The following is a 20,725-nucleotide window of genomic DNA, read 5'->3' as shown; positions in this document are numbered from 1 at the left end:
ATGCCGATTATCTGGAGATAGCAAGGCGTCACGCGAATGGCCTGACTCCAAACCTTGATATGCCCGCAGAGCCTTTGCTACCGATCGTCCGAGAGTTTTGTGTCAGCTTTTGGCAGTCTGGAGAACGATGCAATATGTTTCGTGAACTTCACGGCCTCATTGATAGTTTGCTTAACATGGTCAAATGCGAGCCATCAAGTGAAGCAATTGCTGGATTGCAGCGACTGGTGTCTGAGCAGCCTCAATTTCAACATGTGCTGGAGAAACACCGCTTGTATTGGGAGTCTAAGGCAAAGGAATGATAGCGAACGGACTAAGCGACTCATCATGACGAACATTCAACAACGGGTATTAGTGGCGAACGAGTTGTATCATCAATTCCAAATACACGTCAGTGACTAGTTTCCGTAATGGCTTCTAATAATGTTGGAAGAGGAACATATCCTACGCCAAGCGCTCTCTCCCATCAGCGTCTACTTCCTAAAGATCTCAATAGGAAAAGCATCAGCAATCGCCTGATACCCCGCAACACTCGGATGCAACCCATCACCACTATCGTACCTCTTGTCCAACCTCTCCGCATTCGTCTTATCCGCAACCATACTCGCAATATCAACCGTGAAGTCATAGTTCCCACTCTCCAAAATCCACTTATTCACCCTCTTCCTCGTCTTCTCCCTCTCAACACCCTCATACCCATTACCCGCAAAAGGCGCAATCGTACCGCCGATAGTCGTGTAACCAGCTGCCTTCGCATCAGCAGCGATCTGCTTGAACGCAGCGATAAGGCGGTCGCCGACAGAGGTTTGCGCAGTAGCGGTGTTGGCGTTACCACCGATGTCGTTGACGCCTTCGAAGACCATGACCCATTTCACGCCGGGTTGCTCGATGGCATCGCGCTTGTACCGTGTCAGGAGAGGTGGGCCGAGACCGCCGCTGAGGACTGTGTTACCGCCGGCGGCTTGGTTGCAGACGGCTATGTTGGTGTGGTTGGTGGACTGGAGACGGGCGAGTACGAGGTCAGGCCAGCTGCGGTGGTATTAGACGGGAAGTAGTCTTGCGGGGTTGGATAGTGCTTACCGGTTGTTCTTGTTGTCGTCTGAACCTCTTCCGTCGGTGATGCTGTCACCGAGGACCATCAATGAGCGCGTGGTGGTTGGTACGTAGGCTTGTACTGCGCTGACGAAGTACCAGTGCACACTTTGAGTACCAGAGAAAGTCGTGGCATTGACCTTGCTTCCACTGACGAACCAGCTCGTCGTCCTACTGCCGGGGTGACCAGTGATGCTGCCTCCGCTCTGTCCTTGTTGGCTGTACAAGCTCACGGTGAGCATACTTTGAGGCTTGACTTCGAAAGCAATCTCATCGCTGGTAACGACTTGACCCTTGGGCACTGTGAAGCTGGTCTTGCCACCAACGGTAATGGCTGCGAGAGGTGAAGCTTGCATGCCACTGACGCCCGCAGCGCCACCTGCAGGAAGACCAACAGAGCCTGCAGTGATGGGAAGGTCGGAACCGCCGAAAGTGTTCGAGATGGTGATCTTGATCTTCGGTGCGCCAACGGACATGTGGAGGGTTTGGCGGAGCGTCGCATCGCGCATCACGCTGCCGGAACTCTGTGATCATGTTAGAATACCTAGAGTTCAACTTTGGACAGTTCAGATTGCATACGAAAGGCGCTGGTGGCATGTTGCTAGCTTCCACCAATTGCGGCATACTCGTCCATGTGTTGATCCAATGCGACCCATCCTGCATCTTCTCGACCGCGTCAATCGCACGGCCATTGACGGTAGGCGAAATCAAAGAAAGTGTCGCAAACGCGACCGAAAGAAGTGATGCGTAAAACATCATGGCAAGAAACAAAGTTTCAATCGACTGGGATGGGAATGTCGCATTGCGGCTGACGAGCGGTATTTGACCAATTCATCTGGCATTTCGAATTAAGCTTCTCGGTCACATTGCGTACTGCAATTAATCCCCAATCTCAGCAGAGGCGGCTGCTTTGTCAATGCGACGAGCGCAAATGATGTGGGGAGTCAGTCGTTCAGCGGGCGGACGTTTGGAAGTAATTAATCCGGCAGGGTATACGGTGGCCGTGCTATAGCCAGTGCCTTTTGTCCTTGGGAGAATAGCCGGAGGCTTGGACGAACGAGAGATCGTTCCATGTAGTGCTCTCACGAACGACTGCTGAAGGCAATGTGAGATTGATGCTTGTGAGCGCGTCGTCACTCCTCTGAGGGTCGAGTGGTCATTAGCTGAGTGCACAGCATTGCAACTCTATTGTGTGGACGAGTGATATGGCAAGGGGCGTCCGGTACTCATGTTGATGGATTTACGGGCGCGCTCGCATCTAGCATGGACGAAGGTAGCTCCAGGACGAATCAGTCGTCCATCGTCGAGGCACGAAAGGTGTGGGAGTAGCGACGCGCTCAGGTTCGTGTGTGAAAGAGAACTCCGAGAGGACAAGTGGGTATGACGTCATGACTCTGCCCACATGAGGCCTATTCAGAACTCTTCCACAGCACAATCAAGGGCAAATAAACTTAAGCGTGGCATTCAGTATTGCATTGGTCTTGGGCAGAGCGCAGCTCGATGTTGGTGGGCGATCATTGCACCTGACGCGGTGGAGCTCTTCCGTGCACGGATCATCGCGCTTTCAATCAGATCCTCGCCTCGCGTCTTGTTTCATCTATCACGCCATCAGACGATGCCGAGGCGCAACCAACCCTTTATGCTCCAGATCAACATATTCGCACGTCCCTGCCGAGTCGCTATTGATCAAATGACACGTCGCGAATGTGTTATGCGTCTCGCAGGGCAAACCAGTCGGGATCAGGATCGTGCAGCTGGTTACTGGATCACGACGCGTATATACTTTCCAATCCATGGCTTTGCGATACTTCGATGAATGCGAACTAATTACATTTGTAGTATTATATATGATCGTCTACGGCACCTGAGTGTTCATCGCGACCTCGACAATATCCGTGGCGATCCTGTCGTGTTCATAAACACCAGAGCGACTCGTATCCCAAGACATTTTCTCCTTGTTGTATCGCTCAACGGCCTTTAAAAACTTACGATGCAACTCTCCCAATCGCGGAAACCGTGCATCGCTACCCCCGGATTGTTTCTTCTTCGCACAGCTGATATTCATCAAGCGCACCAGCTCTGCCCATGCGAGGAGTTTGAGGAAAGCGTCCTCATTTGAGAGGAAGCGACTTCGCATTGCGGGGTTCCACCCTTGGAAGAGTTGGACGGCGGGACGTACTACGCCTCCAAACCAGTCGGGTTCTGCACGATTACCTTCCCACAAACGGAAGAGCTCTTCGGCGTGGACATCGACGTAGTCCTTGAGCAGACGAAGCTGCGTGACAGCAACGCCCTCCTCCGTACTACATATGATGCCCTTACTTCGCTGTGGGAATTCGAGGGTGACCTCCTCTCGTAATGGATTGACTTGCAACTCAAAGATCTGTTCGATGTCATTGCCGACGCGCTCGGCTAGACTGCGGTTGCACAAGTGCACCTGGCATATTGGACACCTGCCGACTTCCTCATCAAGCGTACGCAGGTTGTCCATGAGACACCGATCATGCATGGAGCAACCGCAAGGAGGTGCTATGGCAGGATTCTCCTCTGCGTCATGGTAAGACTTGAAGCACAGCTGGCAATTCCCAGTAGGTGTAGGGTCTTTCCAAGAATTCGGCACAGCACAACGCTCAAGGAAATCCACCTGATCAGGAAGTGAAGACGGGATGGTGTCGGAAGCCTTGTGGAAACGTGAGCTTAATCGTTCGGTGTCGTGTGCAGGAGTGGACGTACTAGGGGGTGCTTCTGCGCACCGAACGCTGAAGCGTTTGGCCTTGGCCTCCAACTCCGACCTCGTATCCCAAGTTCGACCTTCAAGCTTTTTTAGCGTTGCAGTATGCCGTAGGGGGGCTAGCCTACCTGGAAGTTCGACAGGCGACCTGCGAGCGGGAAGTTCAATTGGCAATCCACGCGCAGGAAGTTCTGCCATTGGTCTATGAGTCGCTGACGCATCGAAACCGAAAGAATTCGCTCTATCGCCGTTCACGTAGAAAGTCGACGGTAGTAGCTCTTCGCTGTCCTTCTCAACCACCCAGTTAGGTGGGTTGCCCCGGTACCATTCGTCATAGGCAAACGGTGGCGACCTTTCGCTTTTAATGGTCCCAACACTGGATTGCCCACTCACTACAGATAGGTTAGTGGATGTGGGAGTGTTCGTCTTGTTCGTGTACAGACCAGTCACGCCCAGCATATCTCTAGCCCTTGCTACACTTGCATCTGTCTGGATTCCCGGAAACATACCCATTGTGGCCTGGGCATCTGCATAGATCGAGGACGTGTCGTGAACGGAATCGATAACGGAATCGACCCGATGATGGCGCGTGTGCGGCACTGCCGGTGAGGCTGCGCGCGTAGATGGGGGAGCCGAGCCCATGGGCGTGCTATCACGCGAAGAGTTACCGTGTTGAGAGATCAAGACTGATGGACGACCCTTCTGCCATACTTGAGGCGGCATCTCTGGCTCCCTTGCTGGAATTGAAGCACTACGATGACGGCCTGGGATGATCGAAGATATACGCTCGGCAGTGTCACGTATCCTCGTCTCTAGCGAGGCTCGTGGTCTAGACTTCTCCCCAACATGTCCTGACGAGCTTGGCCGCGAATCAGGCACGGAACCGGATAACAAGTCTACACTGGGTGTGTACGCCGGGGGCTCATCGCCATTCACGCCCTTCCACTGGTCCTTCGAAACGGTGTTCTTATCCTTGTGCATACAAAAGAACTCCGCGCATTGCTCGACGATCTCAGGATGGCGCGGCTTGCTATAGCTATGCTTCCTGGGTTGTGAGCAGCGACATACGAAGTCTTTGTTCCTGCTGGTATAGTGAAAGTCTTCAACAAATACGCCTTCCATCGCCCATTTCGCTTCTCGGCTTGCGCGATACTTCCGGAAGTCAGCGAAGCTGCAAGATTCGAGGCCATGGCGTTCCAGGTATAGCATAATGCTAGCGCTCAGATGCCTCGACTCGCATGCTACGGTGGACGTCCTCTCGCCATGTCGTCCTGCATCATGACAACGGCAGACGCGGTTACGCTCACCACCAACATAATGCAAGATGCGTTCCTCGGATGATAAGGAGGATAGGGAGTGGCGGTGGAGATCGTCTGCGCGGCGGACTTCGACCGATCTTGTGCGCTTGCGGCGGACGAAAACGTAGTTGCCCTTGTTGTGCGCGTAAGACTGCATCTTGTTATATGAGTAACAAGACTTCGTGGGTGGGCAGGTAGACGGGGGTGTCCACTGGTAAATGTGACCCCAGCGGTCTGTATAAAAGTACTGGACTAACTATCTAGGTTCCAGGATCTGTGCATTCTCCCCAGAGTGAAGAGAACTACGACTAGGTTCTCCTTTCGTGACGTCGTGCACGCACCAAGCACAACGGCATCGTTAATACGAGAGACGTCACGAAGTTGGTGTTGAGCATGGACCTGCACAATGCGATTCATTGCACGGGCCCGTCAAGAGCGTTGTGAGAAAGATATGGATACGAGTAAGTCATACTTCGATCGCCACTTCACAATGTGAGCACATCATATTTCAGATCGACAATGGTGGGCGATGTTGCATACGAATAATGGGTTTCATTTTGTCATATATTCGACACTGGCCACGAGCTCAAGGACGCCTGTTATAGCCTTGCGTGGCGTTGTGCTAACGACCTTTAACATCGGCCGAAGCCATTCTTGAGAAGTTACACAGGCTCGGGAAGTGTCTTCTACTGCTCCGAGCCATTGTCCTCAAACAAATCATCCAATCTTCGATCATCTTGCTCGACATCTTCATCCGCATCCTCGAACAGATCATCCAAGCTCGGATCCTTTACCGGCTCCTGGATCGGCATCGACACCATCTCCTCACCTTTCTTCTTCACGAACGCGGGATTCTTGTCCCGAAGACTGGACGGCTCGTCGCCCTTCAAGATGATTACCTGCTCTGGTGAGAGCTGCAAACCCTGAGCCTCAAGATGTTTGACCGCCCACCATTCATTGAAGCGTGACCAATTAGGCCACTTCTTCCCTCTCTCGTAGAGTCGGCATTTCTTGATATCCCACTCGTACTTCTTCAGCCTTTTTGCGGTTTCTTCTTGAAATGCGGTCTCGGCGGCAGCGGTCTCTTCTTCTGCAGAAAGCTCAGAATCTATTTCAGAAGTAGGCGCGACGTCCTGTTTAAGCGGATTTGGTGCTAGAATAGGTCCAGATGCAGCTCCTGCATCGATCTCATCGTGTGGCTCCTCTCGCCATTTCTTCCTCTGTTCCTTTCTCGCTTCTTTTTTCGCGCTGGCATCCGCCTTCTTTTCACCCCGCAGTCGCTCTTTCTCCGCATGCTTCGTCTTCTGGTCTTCATTCCGCTTGGGCGACTGTTCCTTCTTCCACATTATATGGCTGATATGCAAGTCGCCCTTTCTGACCAAGAATTCTACTTCTTCTCTCCACTTCGCGAGGGTTCTCCCAATTGAATTGATCTTTTGCCTCCTATTAAGCCCTACTTTGCAGCAGACTGCGGTGTCGAATGAGTGGTTGCACATGTACATTCCGGTTACTTCGTGCGGGGTGAAGTCCGAGATTTTGTCGCGAGGGTATGGAGGGACGGGAACCTTGTCCTGGGGATGTTTCCTCTGGTCTGGTTTGATGGGCTCTTCTGGTGCTGACGATGCAACGATAGGCGCAGAAGCCATAGGGGTCTGAGGCTTCGGTAACGGCTTCTGCTGCGTAGCTGGCTTCTGCTGTGCCAGCACTTGGCCAGATGTGGATGGCTGAACCTTGACCGCCAGATGCTCAGCAGGCGTCACACATGCAGTGGCACGATAGCGACAGGCAGCCCGCATTTGCTGATTGACTGGCGTCTCGACAGCCTGAGATGCCACGAGTTCGCTCCAACTTGCCCTGGTCTCGGCCGTGTTCTGCTTGAATCTGTTCGCCAACTCCACCTCTCCCTCCATCAAGCTCGTTTGGACGTTCACGATTCGATTCCAAATCTGGAGGTACTCTTCGCTAGCTTGGTCACACTGGCTCATCCGACGTCCTAGCTCTTCCATACGGTGGTAGGCGATATATCGTTGAAGTGGTGGCAGAGCTCGCAGACGCCACACATCGCGCGGCACGAGCAATTCAATTCGAGGATGGACAGCAGCCCCCAGAGTGCCTTGCTCAGCAGGAATAGCTGGTATGGTCATGACGGTCTTTCCTTGAAGGTCGGGATGCGCATTGATCAGCCACTGCTCTTGCTGAGTGCGCGGCGTCGTTCGCGCGGCCTGTACATTCACAGCGGGGACTTGGGTACCGGAACGAAACTCCTCTACTCCTGTCTGGTGGAAAGCGCCCTGCGCGGCTGGGACTGGAGATGCGCTGTACTGGTGTGGTCCTTGTGTACCAACGACTTGCTGAGTGTATCGTTGCTGCTGTTGCTGACGCGGATCGTTTGCAGCCATTGTAGGTACCATAGGGTGGGTTGGCAGGTAACTACGCCCAGTATGGGTTACATGTAGTCTCGGCGCATACCCAGGCAGCGCCGTTGCCGCAGGCTGTTGGACCGTTGTAGGCAGCGTGGCTTGTTTTTGTTCATACCCGCGCGCAGTCTGGGGTCGATGTAACCCCCACGGAAAGTCAGGCTGTACCACTGGAGCAGGGTGTCGGTTTACGTTAGGTCCATAGACTTGGTACAGATTCCCAAAACCCATCTGAGTAGCTATCGGAGGCTGTAATGACGAGCCGGAACCATACTGTCGGTTGTCGCCGTGTATATACCCTGAAGTGGAGGTATATAAGCCGTTCTGGTAAGGCGTATATCCTGGGTTGGATCCCCGTGGGTTCAGTGGGACCGATGGGTGAGTATGCGGCGGGCTTAAGTACGGAGGATGGACAAGAGGTGACAATGGTGGTCGTGGAATGTAAAGCGAGGGTGTTTGGGTGTAGCAATCGTGGACGTCGGTAGAATCCTCAGGCGGCGTCCAAAGACCATGTTGGCGTTGTCGCTTGGCCGGCCCAACCAATTCCTCTTCGTGCGCGCGCTTCGGCGGGCGCGGTAGCGTCGCGGGCGTGGATGGTAGCTGAGACATCGCGGTGCACCTGCTAGTCCGTGGGTATGGCGAGGCTTTTTTGCTTGAAGACTTTTGTGAGCTCGCAAATTCGCGATCGAATTGTTGAAAGTGGCAGTGGATGGGTGGAAATGGGTCCCAGAGGCCGCGGTATTGCTGGAAGACCAGACCCACCGTGAGGACCAGCTAACACGTGATTTATTCCGTCACTATTGATCTGAATACGGAACGATGGCGGCGAAACGCACTGACGGTCATTTGCAAGCGGCAAGGGATGTGTTGCTTTCACTTCGGTTCTTCCATCCCATCCATGGTACTGCGATGACGCAGAGCGAGACGAGCCACTCATGACTCCCGAAATACATAACAACCACATACGTAAAGGTACTCCTCATAGAACAAGAGAGATCGCAATCCTCAGAGTCTGTTGCTTCCACTTTCACTTTGCTCGTGCTACTCGTGCGCGAGTACGTGGGGGTCTATCCAGGAGCCTGTATTGATGGAAATGCATGTTAGATCGATAATGAAGTGAAGGGGTCTCGGTACTAACGTCTACATGAATAAGGTTCGTGGTTAGAGAGATTGTGTCGCTTGCCGCCTACATAGACGCTTGTGTTAGAGAAACTAAACTGCATATTGGGACCCGAGGTATACATTGTCTTCTACACTACCTATCTGTGACTATAGAACTCGATGTATGTAGCAAAGTCATACAGATCTTCCCTATTCGCGCGTTGACAAGTGGTACAAGTAATCTATTGAAGCGTCCCTCCACTCCCAATCGCCCTCATCAGTGAAATTGTCACTGTCGTAGAGAGCCTCAAGATCGTGTTTTCCGTCGAACTCGAGATGCACTTTCAGTCCGTCGGCGCCATGTTGGTTGAGAATTGTGCCGCGTTCGGTGTCGAAGAACATGTAGTTACCTAGGATCTGGTTCACCTGAACTCCTGGTAACAGCTTCATTGAAAAGTCTTGTAGGGATTCATCCGGTCCTGCTTTGGGCCAATAGTCGCCCATTGTTGCAGTTGAGGGGCTTCGTAGTCAACATCATTGGGTCTCTTGCGGAAGCCATTGAAACGAGCAGGTTTACACAATAGCAGATGAGTAAGCGAGGTGAACTGAGGCCATTCAACCGCATGATACCACGTGGGACTTCGAGGACACATGTACATCGGACATACAGTCTCCCCATATTCCGTCCGCCCCAATTCGCGGCCTCTGAAGAACTCTGGTTCATCGAGAACGCCGATATCGAGACTAACGATAGTAGCCGCTGATGACTTGCAGATGGCCGACACAAACTCCGTGGGGATATAGCCTCTCAGACGTACATTCTGTACTTTGGTTGCCGCCGGTTTCGGGAGGAGGCCTAGAGCCATGGGCGGACCTATCCGATCTTCGGAGTACTCGCCAATGAGCTCGATGGTATGGAGATTGGGAAGAGAGAGTATCATATTCCAGATCTCGGGCGGGCTCTCATGCGTTACCGTGAGGCACAGGTGTCGTACGACCGGCTTGATCCTAACCCAAGCTTCAGATTTGCCATCAGACGCATACATCTCCCTGATGGCAGCACGAAACTGCTCGTTTCTGGTATCGTATTCGGCATCCACCCCGTCGTAATTGCGGTAGCACCATGGATGTAGCAAGCAATCGTCAAGGTAGGCTCTTGGAGGCTGTTTGTGGGAAAGGGTGACGCAGTCATTGTGGGCGTCTTGGCGGTGGAGCTCGATGCTTGTCCAGAGCGCGGACTGCGCAAACTCGCGATACCGCTTCGAAGCGCGCGCCAGCTGAGTCAGATCGTGAGGTCGCAGGTAACTCATGACGTCGATCGTCAGCTCGGCCGGCAGCTTGTCGATCATGGCCTCCGCTTTCGAGGGCACTGCCATGGTTGCGGCGCGGGTGCGGGAGAGTGTGCGGTGGCGTACCGGTAATGATTGATGTGTGCTGAGAGGAAGAGGATGAGGTAAATAGGCAGCCGTGACGTGATAAGACGCTAGTGAAGTGAGTGCGTGGAGGGGGGAAGAGCGGAGGAGCGAAGCGCATTATCACGTGCGCGATCCCGAAGTGATCCATGGATGGCACTGCAACACAGATGGGGTTGCAGCATACACAATACTATATATTTACAACTGATCTATATTCAAGGCAACGTATACTCCAGAGGTAGTCCAGTTTCGAACTACATCTCTATCCCAGCCCATGCTCTGTAAACCTATAGATCATCAACGTTATCTGACCAATGACTAGCCCTCCGCTGCACAGCCTTCACCACCGAATGCGGCAACGGCGCCGTCCACCCCTTCTTCACCAACAACTTCTTCTCCTTCTCATAATGCCCTTCTTTCCTCCAGACCTCAAATGTGATACCCAGCTTATGAAGCTCATCTGCAGCGTACCGGAAGAAGGTGATATCCGCCGGATCCAACTCATGTAGGCGAGGTGCATCCTCACGTGGGTTGTCCATCTCCATGACTACTACGAGGGCGAGGCGTTTAAGGGGAGGAAACATGGCGGCTAGACTGGCGAGGCAGATTTGGAGTGCCTCAGTTTCGCTCATGTCGTCGCTTTCTTCGATGGAGTCGTGGAACATGGTGATGAGATGGTGGAGCTTATCGATATCAACGCAGTCCAACGTCAAATCTTCCAAGCTTGCGGGGAAGACGGCGTAAGGGTTGGAGAGACACTTCAAGTTGGTGGAGTTGGTGTCGCTTTTGGGGACAAGGAGGTCGAAATCGATGTGTAACTTGCGGAGGTTTGTGAGGTCTTTGAACGTATCGAAACGTGGGTGGCCTTCTTGTTGGTCGGACTTCTGAGTTGACCACTGGAGTAGTTCTAGGAGTGGAGTGTGTTTCTCTAGGCTTCGTAGGAGTTCGGCTAGGTTGTCGCCACGTAAAGCGAGAGGCAGGTTGCGTATGCTGCGTCCGCAATCATCTACTACGAGTTCTCGGAGGTTGGCCATTGCTGGGTTGCTGACCATGTTCTGGATTATAGCAGGAGTGATGTTTCTGGTTGTCGTAAACTGAATTCGGCGGAGGACGGGTGACGCAGGCATAGGGGATGGATAATGGAAGATCGACGTAGTCGTTCGTGCGACGTCGAAATACCCGACGTTGTACTCTAGTGTTCGTAGAGTTGGCAGTACCACGGCGGAAGGCATCAGAGAAAGACCGGCGTTGTGGACGAGACGTTTAACGTTCTGAAAGGGGCCTTTGCCGTCATTCCAAGGTGCCCAAAGGAGACGTAACACATGTGTAGGTGGCTCTTTGGAACCAAGTTCTAGATACTGGACCTTCTGCGCCATAAACAGAATGAGCGTGAAAACCTGGTCGCTGGCTAGATAGTGTCCCATGGGAGCCGTCAGTATGTCACAATACAAGGTCAGTTTTGCTGAGAGGAATTCCAAGAACCCGCATCCTGGAGAGAGAACTTCGTCCAGCACCTCTTGTATCGCGTACGTGTACTTCCATACATCAGACTGGAGCTCCTTCCTCGTCGACGGCTTTATGTCGGCGTCGTGAGAGGACCCATGCTGGGCTGGTACGTAGCTCAAGCTCTTGATGTGAAGGGCGAGTTCCTTACGGTCTAACAACGTGAAGAGCAGTCGCAGTGGCCTTTCAAGATCAGATTCATACACTTCAACATTCGTGTAGAGATATGGCTCAGCAATGCCTCGGTAGTATTTGTTCGTCTTGGAAAAGGCGCTGAGAGCCTTGGTGTTGCCGACGAGGCAGCTGGCGATGTGGCCATCAAGCTCGGTCGATAGCTTCTGGAGGGACATGTTGTATGCTGTTAGGCCGACTTCGTTGAGACGGTGGACGAACAGTGGTGTGAGTAGAGGTTGAGTGAAGAGTCCGCAACTACAACAGCGTCCGCCTCAAAGTTGAAAGTTGAAGCCAATGGTCGCTCGCGGTAGTTGAACGTTACTCTTCTGGTAGCGGCGTTGAGACTGGTAGTAGAGCGGCGTAGACAAAGTCTGGAGTCGAATATAGGACTTGAAAAAAAAACAGTCGAACACACCGCTCGGGCCCCCCCTACCAGTTCAAACGCCGCCCGTAGTGAAAGACCCATGAAATCCTATCCATGGCACGTAAGCTTTCCACTTTCGCTCTCACCAACGTCTCAAATGCTACCCGCGCACTCTTCACCCACTTATGATGTAATACGATTAAACATTGAGCAGCCCGAGCACCTCACTATCTATGTATACATATGCTCCTTTCCCTTTAACGCCACTTCATAACCTTCGTTGAACGAGCTGAAGAATGAAACGCTGATTCCGAAGAAATTGATCAAATGCGAGGAATTGTTGCCAACAAACAAAGTCTTTTCATTACCTCAACGGCGACCCCACTCTCCCCTCCACAGGCGTCTCGCCCGTCGTAACGCGTATACTAGGCAAGCGCTCTAAATTCAGATTCAACGCCGGTAACTGCGGCGCCCTCGTATTAATCGGACTTTCGTAATTCGGGGGATCTTCATACGCAGGCGCGTCTTCGCCTGGTACTGGTCCACTCCCGCCAACTCCACTTCCACTTCCACTCCCACTATAACTCCCCTCCGGATTCAAGCTCACAACCTCGAACCCCTCGGTATTTGGACTGGGACCAGGACTAGGCCCAGCAGTAGAATGTGAATTCGATCTTGACGCATCCGCAAAGTCGTAATCGTCCGACCCGCGGGATTCGACGGATTGTGTGAGAGATGTAACGGAGAGGCCGCGGGCGTGGGCGTCACGGCCGCGGGATTGACCAGAGAAGGAGGCGGCGGAGTCGAGGAGGGGTCTGTTATCGCTTTCGGAGGAGTTGGCTCGGAGGCGTGTGCCGTCGTGGCGCGCGACGCCTAAGTCGCCATATGCGACAGCGCTCACGCGTCTGTCTCTCGACCGGGTCCGCGCCTGGTGCTCTGCGATGAGCATCTGGGAGACGGAGAGGTCTGCGGCTTCTTCTGCGCGGCGCCGTATGTCAGCTAGGGCTTGGACGTCGCCGCGAGCGCGGGCTTCTCGTCTGGCTTGACGCCGGGCTTCGCGGTCGGTGGCTTCGATGCGGCGGGCGAGGCGGATTTGGTAGAGGGATTCCATTTCTTCTTCTCGTTGGCGCTCTTCTTCGTCGACGGTTTCTGGGAGCTCGAGGACTGTGTCTACGCCGCCGCGTTCGCCTTCACGGGCTAGGACGCGCTCGTTCTCTCGTGCGGCGGACGAGTAGGCGGGGAGTGTCATGACGCTACGGACGGAGGTATTTCTATCGACGCCAGCACCGGTCGTGCTGTTTATTTGCCTCTCCGGATCTCCTGCCGCTGCTCCGCTCATCTCACCACTCGCCCTGCTGGTGCTCCCCCGATACTCCGTATCCTGCAGACTGGTCGAGTAGTCATTTCGGCGCGGGCGCTTGCGGAACGCTTTCCACGAGAATAACGAGGGAAGTTTGTCGGCGGACGACTGTTGTGCTTTCTTTGCGGCGCGGTACGGGGCGCGGAACTTGAGGGTTGAGAAGTATGTGATTATGAGGATGGCGAAGATGGCGACGGCGATGATTCCGACCTGGGCAATGCAGGGTTAGCCAGTGTGCGGTAGAGTATGGTAGAGCGATGGCGTAAACTTACTACGACAAAGGTCCTGCCCTGCTTGGAGACTTCTCTCCTCTCGAGGGCGCCGTCCCTTGCATGCCGCGCGGGTAACAACATGGCACCCAAACAACCATGCACGGGTCCCGTCCAGACGTCAAATGCGTCAACCAGAACCTGTCACCGGAGTCTTGTTTGCACAATGAGATCACTTGTTTGGAAAAGTGTGGATCGCCCGGCTCTGTTTGGCACTAGGGAGCTGTCGAACCGTTGTGTCGTGCGAACGTCAGGGCAAAACGTTAAGGACAAGCGGCGGGAAGCGATGTCGTGGATGCGGTTAGGATATGGGGGGTTAATGGGTGTATAGTTTGGCGACTACGGAACGACCGAACAACAATGGGGGAGAGCCGCGAGTAATGGTCTGGCTAGGTCTGCGCCCGGAAGTTGGTCTTGGCAAGCTGGCTGAGTGTTGATGGGGTTGCCGGGATGATAGGAGCTGTGACCAGGGGCTGTGGCACAACGAAATAGGAAGAATGCAGCATGTACAGTGCAGTAGGACACAGTATGGTATTGCTCGGGCATCTCAGTGTCTACACGTTCAATCGCATCCTCAACAGTTATGCATTATGCAAGATGACAATCAGCCAGCGGCAGACGCCAAAAGCAAGCCTCATGTCATCTCCAAAACCTGCTGCTATTCTTAGGCGCCATCTCCCAGATTCAAGGTCCACACTAGCGCCGGCACCTGATTGGCGCATCATACTGCAGGATGATCGCATTCACATGTTTGATCTACAGCGCCGTGGCACAGACAAGACAAACGCTGGTCGCAATAACGGCTGCAGGGAGTTACATATTTTCAAAATGGTTATACAGTATATTTTTTCGAGTAAATGATTTGAACGAAGTCGACGCTGGCTAATTCAACTCCAAGGTAAATACAATAGATACAAGAACTGCACGCGTGCTGAGGTATGATAGACTAAAACTTCTTATCCAACTTTTTCAAGAAACTGCCAATTCCCTTCTCCACTTTATCTACCCGCTTTCCGATGTTGGAGTTGCGTTGCGGTGCGTTGGGGTTCTCGTGGTCTTGCACTGCGGCTTCGTTCTCCGTTGGTCTGTACAGCTGCTGATGCAGGTTCTGTCCTTGTGGCGGAGTTCCTGTACTACCGTACTGGTATTGTGCGTAGCCGGGAGAAGCCATTGGCTGGTATTGCTGGGGAGGGAATCCAGGAGATGGTAATGCAGAATGCGCGGGAGGAGATTGGGGGGCAGGAGGGAAGCCAGGCGAGGATGGGTAGTTGGCGTATTGGTGGACTGGTGCTGTGGATGTTCGCTTCATGGCTGGGGGTGGTGGGGTGCCGTTGTATTGGCCTGGTGGAGGGGCAGACGGGGGTGGTGCGAAGGATGGCGGACTTTGGGATGCACTCGGTGGGCCTGTGAAGCCCTGGCCGGGCGCTGGTGGTCCTGGGAAGTATGCCCCAGATGTCGGTTGAGGCGCGAACGAAGCTTGTAACGGGTTGCCGTATTGCGCTGCGTGCTGATCATGGACTGCAGCAGACCCAAGTCCCGTACCATCATTGGCGTCTGGTGGAGGTGGTGTCTTCTCGCGATGAGCAATTGGCTCAGGCGCAGCTGGAGCAGCCGGGTTGTATGCCATTGGAGCGTAGTTGGGTGGCTGCTCGCTGGGAGGAGGTGATGTAGGGGCAGGTGCTGTGGGAGGGCCGGGGAATGACTGTGTTGTGCTAACACTCGGAGTGCGGCTTGTGTGTGATATGGCTGCGCTCTCCAGCCTTGCGATGACTGGGCTCAGGGCATCGTTCTTGTGCTCCGAGTGCGTTGGTGTTGCATTGGGGTTGCGCACAATCTGCATTTGGTGTGGTTGCAGCACTCTCCGTATAGAGTCGAGGAAGAGGCTCGCGTCTTCTGGCGTCCAGAAGTACAAGTCCACCGTGTGCAGCCTGTACATGTATTTGCCCTGGTTCGAAGGATCGGGTGTGGGGAGATGCCATTGCGACGTGTCTTGGTGGGGGCTCGCGCTGCCATTGTGACTCCGGAAAGCGTCGACCGTGAGGGTGAACAGACATGGGTGTTTGTATGTGTGTTCGATCTTGACGGTGTCCAGCTCTATGCAGCATGTCAGCTCGTGTGTGATGGGCAAATATGTCAGCACTCACGGCCTGAAAAGGCATCCTGGTTGGGAGTGCCCGCATGGTTCGCGACTTCTATGCGCCCACTCTGGCGCATAGGGTTGTGGTACAGATAGACATAAGAGCTCTTGTCGAAGCGGTGGTGCGGGGGGATCTGGGTAGGCGGGGAGATGTAATAGTGGACGTCTGCGAAACTATTCACAGTCAGTATAGGATCAAGATAGGCAAAGCTACCACTACTTACAGCGTCAAGAGGGACACTTCTCCCTGCTGCGGAGGCATGGTGTTAGTGTAAGCTGGCAGTCTATCAGGCGTCCAAGATATATCCGGGCCAAGATGTGGAGTACTAGGAGTAGCTGTAGTGAAGTAAGACGGAAGTCAGCACGCTCGCAGCAGCATCAAGAGAACTGTGACATATATAGGGTCGCAAGGCTGTCATCTCAGCTCCCCACGGGTGCAGCCAACAGCTGCGCGCTCTTCTATTTGCGTCGTGCTCGAAGCGCCCGCGGGTTAGTTCTTGTCTAGTAGGCGCCGGCCCAAGCTCTGCCGAATGGGCAGCGGGCAGCTCTGCTCCACCCGTGACTTGCGGACCTCCGAGCCAATCCAGAAATTTGCTGCATCGAGCATCGTCGAGCACGAGCATCCACCCACGGCACGCGCAATTGAGCCAGCACCCTGCATTGACCCTCGCCGTCAACTCGAACACATACACTGGACATACCGTCGCCCACACCCATCGCGCTCGCCCTCCGCCGCAGCCCAGCGAGGGCAAATTCCCACATCCACACCCGCCAACATGTCTCTCGTCAACCTCGCCCACGTCTGCTCGCACATGCAGAATGCGTCCAAAGCCCGCCTCGGACTGACGTCAATACCCGTCTCCAAGATGCACGTCAACATCGCACTCGGCCTCCAGCGCGAAGGCTTCCTCTCCTCCGTCACCCTCGGCGGGCCCACACCACCCAAGCCCTTCCTGCTACAAACGCAGCAAGACCCAGAGCAACACGAGCAAATGGCACAGAAGCTTGCAGAAGAGCCCTGGCTCGCCTACCCCGTCGACGCCCCCGCCGGCACAAAACAAAAGTCACCACTCGGCGCCGAACAAATCCACGACGTACACGTACCCCAGAACCCCGCGCGGAGACGGTTATGGCTCGGCCTGAAGTACTGGCAGAACGAGCCTGTCCTGAAGAATATGAAGCTGATATCCAAGCCCACACGGCGGATATGGCTGACGAGCGAGGATCTGGCTAAGATCACGCGGACAAGAGAGTCGAGCTATGTGAAGGGTTTGACTAGGCCGGGAGAGTGCATGTTTGTCACGACGGACCGGGGGATATTGGAGGCGAGGGAATGTGTGGAGCGGCAGTTGGGTGGCATGGCGCTGTGCAGGGTGTGGTAGAAAGAGGGAGAGTGGCTATGGACTGTAAGACTGCATTGTACCAGTATCATGATGGGGTGGAATTGCATATATGAGTGCTTGCATGGAGTAACGCGCGACGCATCTGTAAAAATATCAAACCCAATTACCATGTATCTTGAGTTTGACGGATGTGAATTGGTCGAATGAGTTAGTGTGCTGACACGAGGGTTGGCCTGGAGGGGTGCAAGAACCAAGGCGATGCGAGTCAACGTCACCAATGGTGAACAACGAACATCCTGGTACAAGAGACTTCGCAACGTGGTCAACATGCCTGTCATCGCACATTGGGCACAAACTGTTGTTGTGAGCTAAATATTGTTGTTGGAAGTGTTGGTTGACATTTCATTTCGCTGTAGTTCAGAGCATGGATTCGCTCGCAACCAAAGGCCAAATGAAGCAATTATCTACAAAATTCGTGCTAATCTACATGACATCCAGGATATATCCTCGTAACAAACTTCGTAACCACGTTGCTTGCATCCCAGCGTCCCAATTACCAAAAATCAAAGGGGGAATATGTCCAAAGAAATTCGTAAAGATCTGACCATGGCCTTTTGCCAGATGTTTCCAAACCCCAACTCCAGTACCCGTGATAATCCTCATCATACATTTCTCGTCTGCTTCTTAGACGTAGCTGCGGCGGCTCCGGCTGTGGCTCGCGCGGGGGCTGCGGGAGTGGTGGCCGTGACGCGATCGGTGGACTTCGCGCTTGACGACGACACGGTCGTTGCGGTGGTGGCGGTGCACAAGGAGGGCCAGGATGGATGTGATGAAGAAGAAGATGATGTTCCTGCGGAGACATTAGCTTCGGGATCGCTTTCGATCTCGAAAAGTAGAACTTACATGATACCGAACGCCCACGAGGCCTTGAGCATGGCGCATTGGCGGTTGGTGTCGACTCCGAATCCAGTACCACTGACGGTGAAAAGACCCAAGTCGGTGCTGTAAGAACCACTTCGACGCCAGTTGGTGCAGTCAGCATCGGCAATGCCGCGAAGAGCGTAGACGGCTCCGATGAAGGCGCCCATGAAGAGAAGATCGATAAAGGCAACGAATTTAGCCGAGTGCTTTGCGCGCGTGTAGAGGAAGAGGGTGCCTAGAGCCCATACTGCGCCGAGGACGGATACAATAAAGAGCACGAGGATGGACGTGGGTGTGAGCAGGTTGCGGCTGTTGTACCAATCGACGAACCACGCCAGCATACCCAGCGCAGGTATGAGGGTGATGATCTGGAAGATGCGCCAAAAGATGAAGGATAGTCCGGAGAACGACATGATGGCAGTTGACAGGTACCGCAGATGCTTCGTGAGAAGATGAGTTTGCTTTGGTCGGGGCTGTCAGCTGAACCACGGTTGGTTGATGCCGTGTAACGGAGCAGGTGCGATGCGACCAAGTGAGAGATGCAAGACGACGACAAGGCGCTGAGGAAATGCAGGGCAGCGCGCTTTTAAGATGCTGCAGCGACAACAGACCAGGATGCGTCTTGCTTTGCGATCGGGTTGCAGAACGGTCGCGGTGTTGCGGAGTGACGTATAGTCGACGGAAACCGGGATGTATACTTTAAAGTGGGATGTCTGCTCGGGTGGTGGGTATTGGTGAAGGCGGGGGAGGCTGGTATTGTGTGGCTGGATCGTGCCTTCCTCATTTCGAGCCAACCACAACACCACAACACCGCATCCTACGACGACACCTCAAACACGCCATGCGCCGGCGGTAGAACACGTTTTCAAACTACGCCGAAGTACTAGAAAGTGTTCGCATCCTGCCATGCTTTGATTTTCGCTGCTCGCTGCTCAATGCGCATTAGCTGCTTCGCGTGGAACCACAACAACACACGCCGCAGCTGAGAGTGGGCCTAGACAGCTGTCGGCGCCCAACCCGCTTCCCTCAGCCTAGACGGCACATGGGCGTCGACGTTATTCGTGGATGCTGGGCAGAACCGCCGAGCAAGCGGCCGTTGACAGCCAGCAATCACCTGAGATTCGACCCGGCCAAACGTCTCTGCGCTCATCACCCAGCGCTGTGGGCCGAGCGCCCCAAACACAAGGGATACCTTGCGTGAATCCGGACGTTATGGAGCAGCACCGCGGACCACCTAGACGTTCAAATCTCACGCCGCTCGCCTGTGCCGCTCTTCCTTTGCATCCTCGCCTGCGCCTAAGGATTGTTTTTCATTTCCTGCTGCATGGTGATGGGATGTGCTGACCGCCCAGAAGCACAAGAATCAGCCGGACTTATCACAGACTGCCATGGTCTGCCATCCAAGCCATTACACTGGGGTCGCTATTGGTCTCTCCACACGCACGATGCACCTCGTCCGCAATAGGGACTGCCATTGTGCTGGGCTGTTCGCTTCGCGGATTAACCTGCAGCAACTCGGTAGGATGCGTTCCTTATCAGCAGCCAGACCGCTTTTGATCACTGCTTACTGCCCTGTGCTCCACATCCTGTACGGCGGGACGAGCGGACATGGGTTTTCGAGAATAGGTTCAATATATACAACTCCGTACCGCATAGCTGTCACCCTTTTTACCCCTCGCGTTTTTCCTACGCGCGTGTGGAATTTCTTGTCCATTCAATTCCGTACATTTTCATGCCATTGCACACTCTTTCAGTCGTCAGTTTCTAATCAGGTACGACCACGTTTTCAGCCGGCGCATCTCGTTCTTTTCGTGTCTGGATTCACGCGGCAAAAATAGCATTCATCCGAATATACGAGGGACCGAACTGCAGTATACTCCTAATCAAATCCCACTGCCTTCCGACGAATTTCTTAATCTTTCGAAGCCCATGCCAGGGACTGATATCACCTTGGGTGCATTGGAGATATCAAGCGACCCTGTCTGAACAAATCATCCAGCCTGTCGCCGATCGAGGTTTTGTTATCGACTCCAAGAGGATATGTCAGCACGAGGCGCTCGTAGTCGCAAGGTACAACAGAAAGAAGTTGAGAAAAAGGAAAAGAAAGTTGCTGTAAAAGGAAAGGTGCCAGAAGCCACACATGAAAGCCGAGATGGATTTGCGGAATGGCGTCCATCACCAAACCCCAGCAGCAACCCGAGAAGTGGCATGACGCGTTCCTTCACAGTATCCAGCAACAACAGTCATACTACATCGCGCAGTAGTTCTACGCACGATGGCGGGAATAGTAGCAGGCCGCGACTGGCCACCCTTCCGTCTGATGTCTCTTCTGGATCCCGACCTCCGCAAACGAAATCATCGAAGGCAGAATCAGTCTCAGACACTTCTTCGAAAGGCAAGGAGAAGATAAAATATCAGGCTAAGGGCAAAGACACGAAGGCCCCTCGTGGTAGGGGTGGAGGAGTGCCGATCAAGAAGACCGTCGCGCCGTCACCCGGCCCTCCCGTCTTCAGATCTGAGTCATCGGCGGGTTCCTACGCTCTTCCGTCTGACCAGAAAACATGGTTGAACTTCAAGATATGGACAGATGGAAGAGAAGA

The 20,725-nt window shown here is 53.8% G+C and overlaps 9 protein-coding genes across 9 annotated transcripts; 1 reads left to right on the top strand and 8 right to left on the bottom strand.

The window, feature by feature from the left end:
* Positions 1-473: 473 nt before the first annotated feature.
* On the bottom strand, positions 474-1,689 carry J4E93_001162 (uncharacterized protein; the record flags this gene model as incomplete). Its single annotated transcript, XM_049339114.1, has 3 exons — positions 474-1,029; positions 1,081-1,616; positions 1,672-1,689. The coding sequence occupies 3 exons, from the start codon at positions 1,687-1,689 to the stop codon at positions 474-476; spliced, it is 1,110 nt and encodes a 369-aa protein (XP_049203071.1).
* A 1,258-nt stretch (positions 1,690-2,947) lies between these two features.
* J4E93_001161 (uncharacterized protein) lies at positions 2,948-4,336 on the bottom strand (the record flags this gene model as incomplete). The annotated part of the gene is made up of 2 exons (XM_049339113.1): positions 2,948-4,215; positions 4,333-4,336. The coding sequence occupies 2 exons, from the start codon at positions 4,334-4,336 to the stop codon at positions 2,948-2,950; spliced, it is 1,272 nt and encodes a 423-aa protein (XP_049203070.1).
* A 1,471-nt stretch (positions 4,337-5,807) lies between these two features.
* J4E93_001160 (uncharacterized protein) lies at positions 5,808-7,520 on the bottom strand (the record flags this gene model as incomplete). Its single annotated transcript, XM_049339112.1, has 1 exon — positions 5,808-7,520. The coding sequence occupies one exon, from the start codon at positions 7,518-7,520 to the stop codon at positions 5,808-5,810; it is 1,713 nt and encodes a 570-aa protein (XP_049203069.1).
* Positions 7,521-9,085: 1,565 nt separating this feature from the next.
* On the bottom strand, positions 9,086-10,015 carry J4E93_001159 (uncharacterized protein; the record flags this gene model as incomplete). The annotated part of the gene is made up of 1 exon (XM_049339111.1): positions 9,086-10,015. One exon carries the CDS (start codon positions 10,013-10,015, stop codon positions 9,086-9,088), a length of 930 nt encoding a protein of 309 aa, XP_049203068.1.
* A 326-nt stretch (positions 10,016-10,341) lies between these two features.
* On the bottom strand, positions 10,342-11,907 carry J4E93_001158 (uncharacterized protein; the record flags this gene model as incomplete). The annotated part of the gene is made up of 1 exon (XM_049339110.1): positions 10,342-11,907. The coding sequence occupies one exon, from the start codon at positions 11,905-11,907 to the stop codon at positions 10,342-10,344; it is 1,566 nt and encodes a 521-aa protein (XP_049203067.1).
* Positions 11,908-12,459: 552 nt separating this feature from the next.
* Positions 12,460-13,808, bottom strand: J4E93_001157 (uncharacterized protein; the record flags this gene model as incomplete). The annotated part of the gene is made up of 2 exons (XM_049339109.1): positions 12,460-13,665; positions 13,728-13,808. The coding sequence occupies 2 exons, from the start codon at positions 13,806-13,808 to the stop codon at positions 12,460-12,462; spliced, it is 1,287 nt and encodes a 428-aa protein (XP_049203066.1).
* Positions 13,809-14,670: 862 nt separating this feature from the next.
* Positions 14,671-16,123, bottom strand: J4E93_001156 (uncharacterized protein; the record flags this gene model as incomplete). The annotated part of the gene is made up of 3 exons (XM_049339108.1): positions 14,671-15,818; positions 15,869-16,035; positions 16,086-16,123. 3 exons carry the CDS (start codon positions 16,121-16,123, stop codon positions 14,671-14,673), a joined length of 1,353 nt encoding a protein of 450 aa, XP_049203065.1.
* A 514-nt stretch (positions 16,124-16,637) lies between these two features.
* J4E93_001155 (uncharacterized protein) lies at positions 16,638-17,243 on the top strand (the record flags this gene model as incomplete). Its single annotated transcript, XM_049339107.1, has 1 exon — positions 16,638-17,243. One exon carries the CDS (start codon positions 16,638-16,640, stop codon positions 17,241-17,243), a length of 606 nt encoding a protein of 201 aa, XP_049203064.1.
* Positions 17,244-17,888: 645 nt separating this feature from the next.
* Positions 17,889-18,538, bottom strand: J4E93_001154 (uncharacterized protein; the record flags this gene model as incomplete). Its single annotated transcript, XM_049339106.1, has 2 exons — positions 17,889-18,054; positions 18,108-18,538. 2 exons carry the CDS (start codon positions 18,536-18,538, stop codon positions 17,889-17,891), a joined length of 597 nt encoding a protein of 198 aa, XP_049203063.1.
* Between the last annotated feature and the right edge of the window lie 2,187 nt (positions 18,539-20,725).

Source organism: Alternaria ventricosa, assembly GCF_023758065.1.
Source record: "Alternaria ventricosa strain BMP 2768 chromosome Unknown scaffold_2, whole genome shotgun sequence".
NCBI classification, from domain to species: Eukaryota; Fungi; Ascomycota; class Dothideomycetes; order Pleosporales; family Pleosporaceae; genus Alternaria; species Alternaria ventricosa.
Note: the sequence above shows the minus strand (reverse complement) of the source record. Positions and strands in the feature narration are given on the sequence as shown.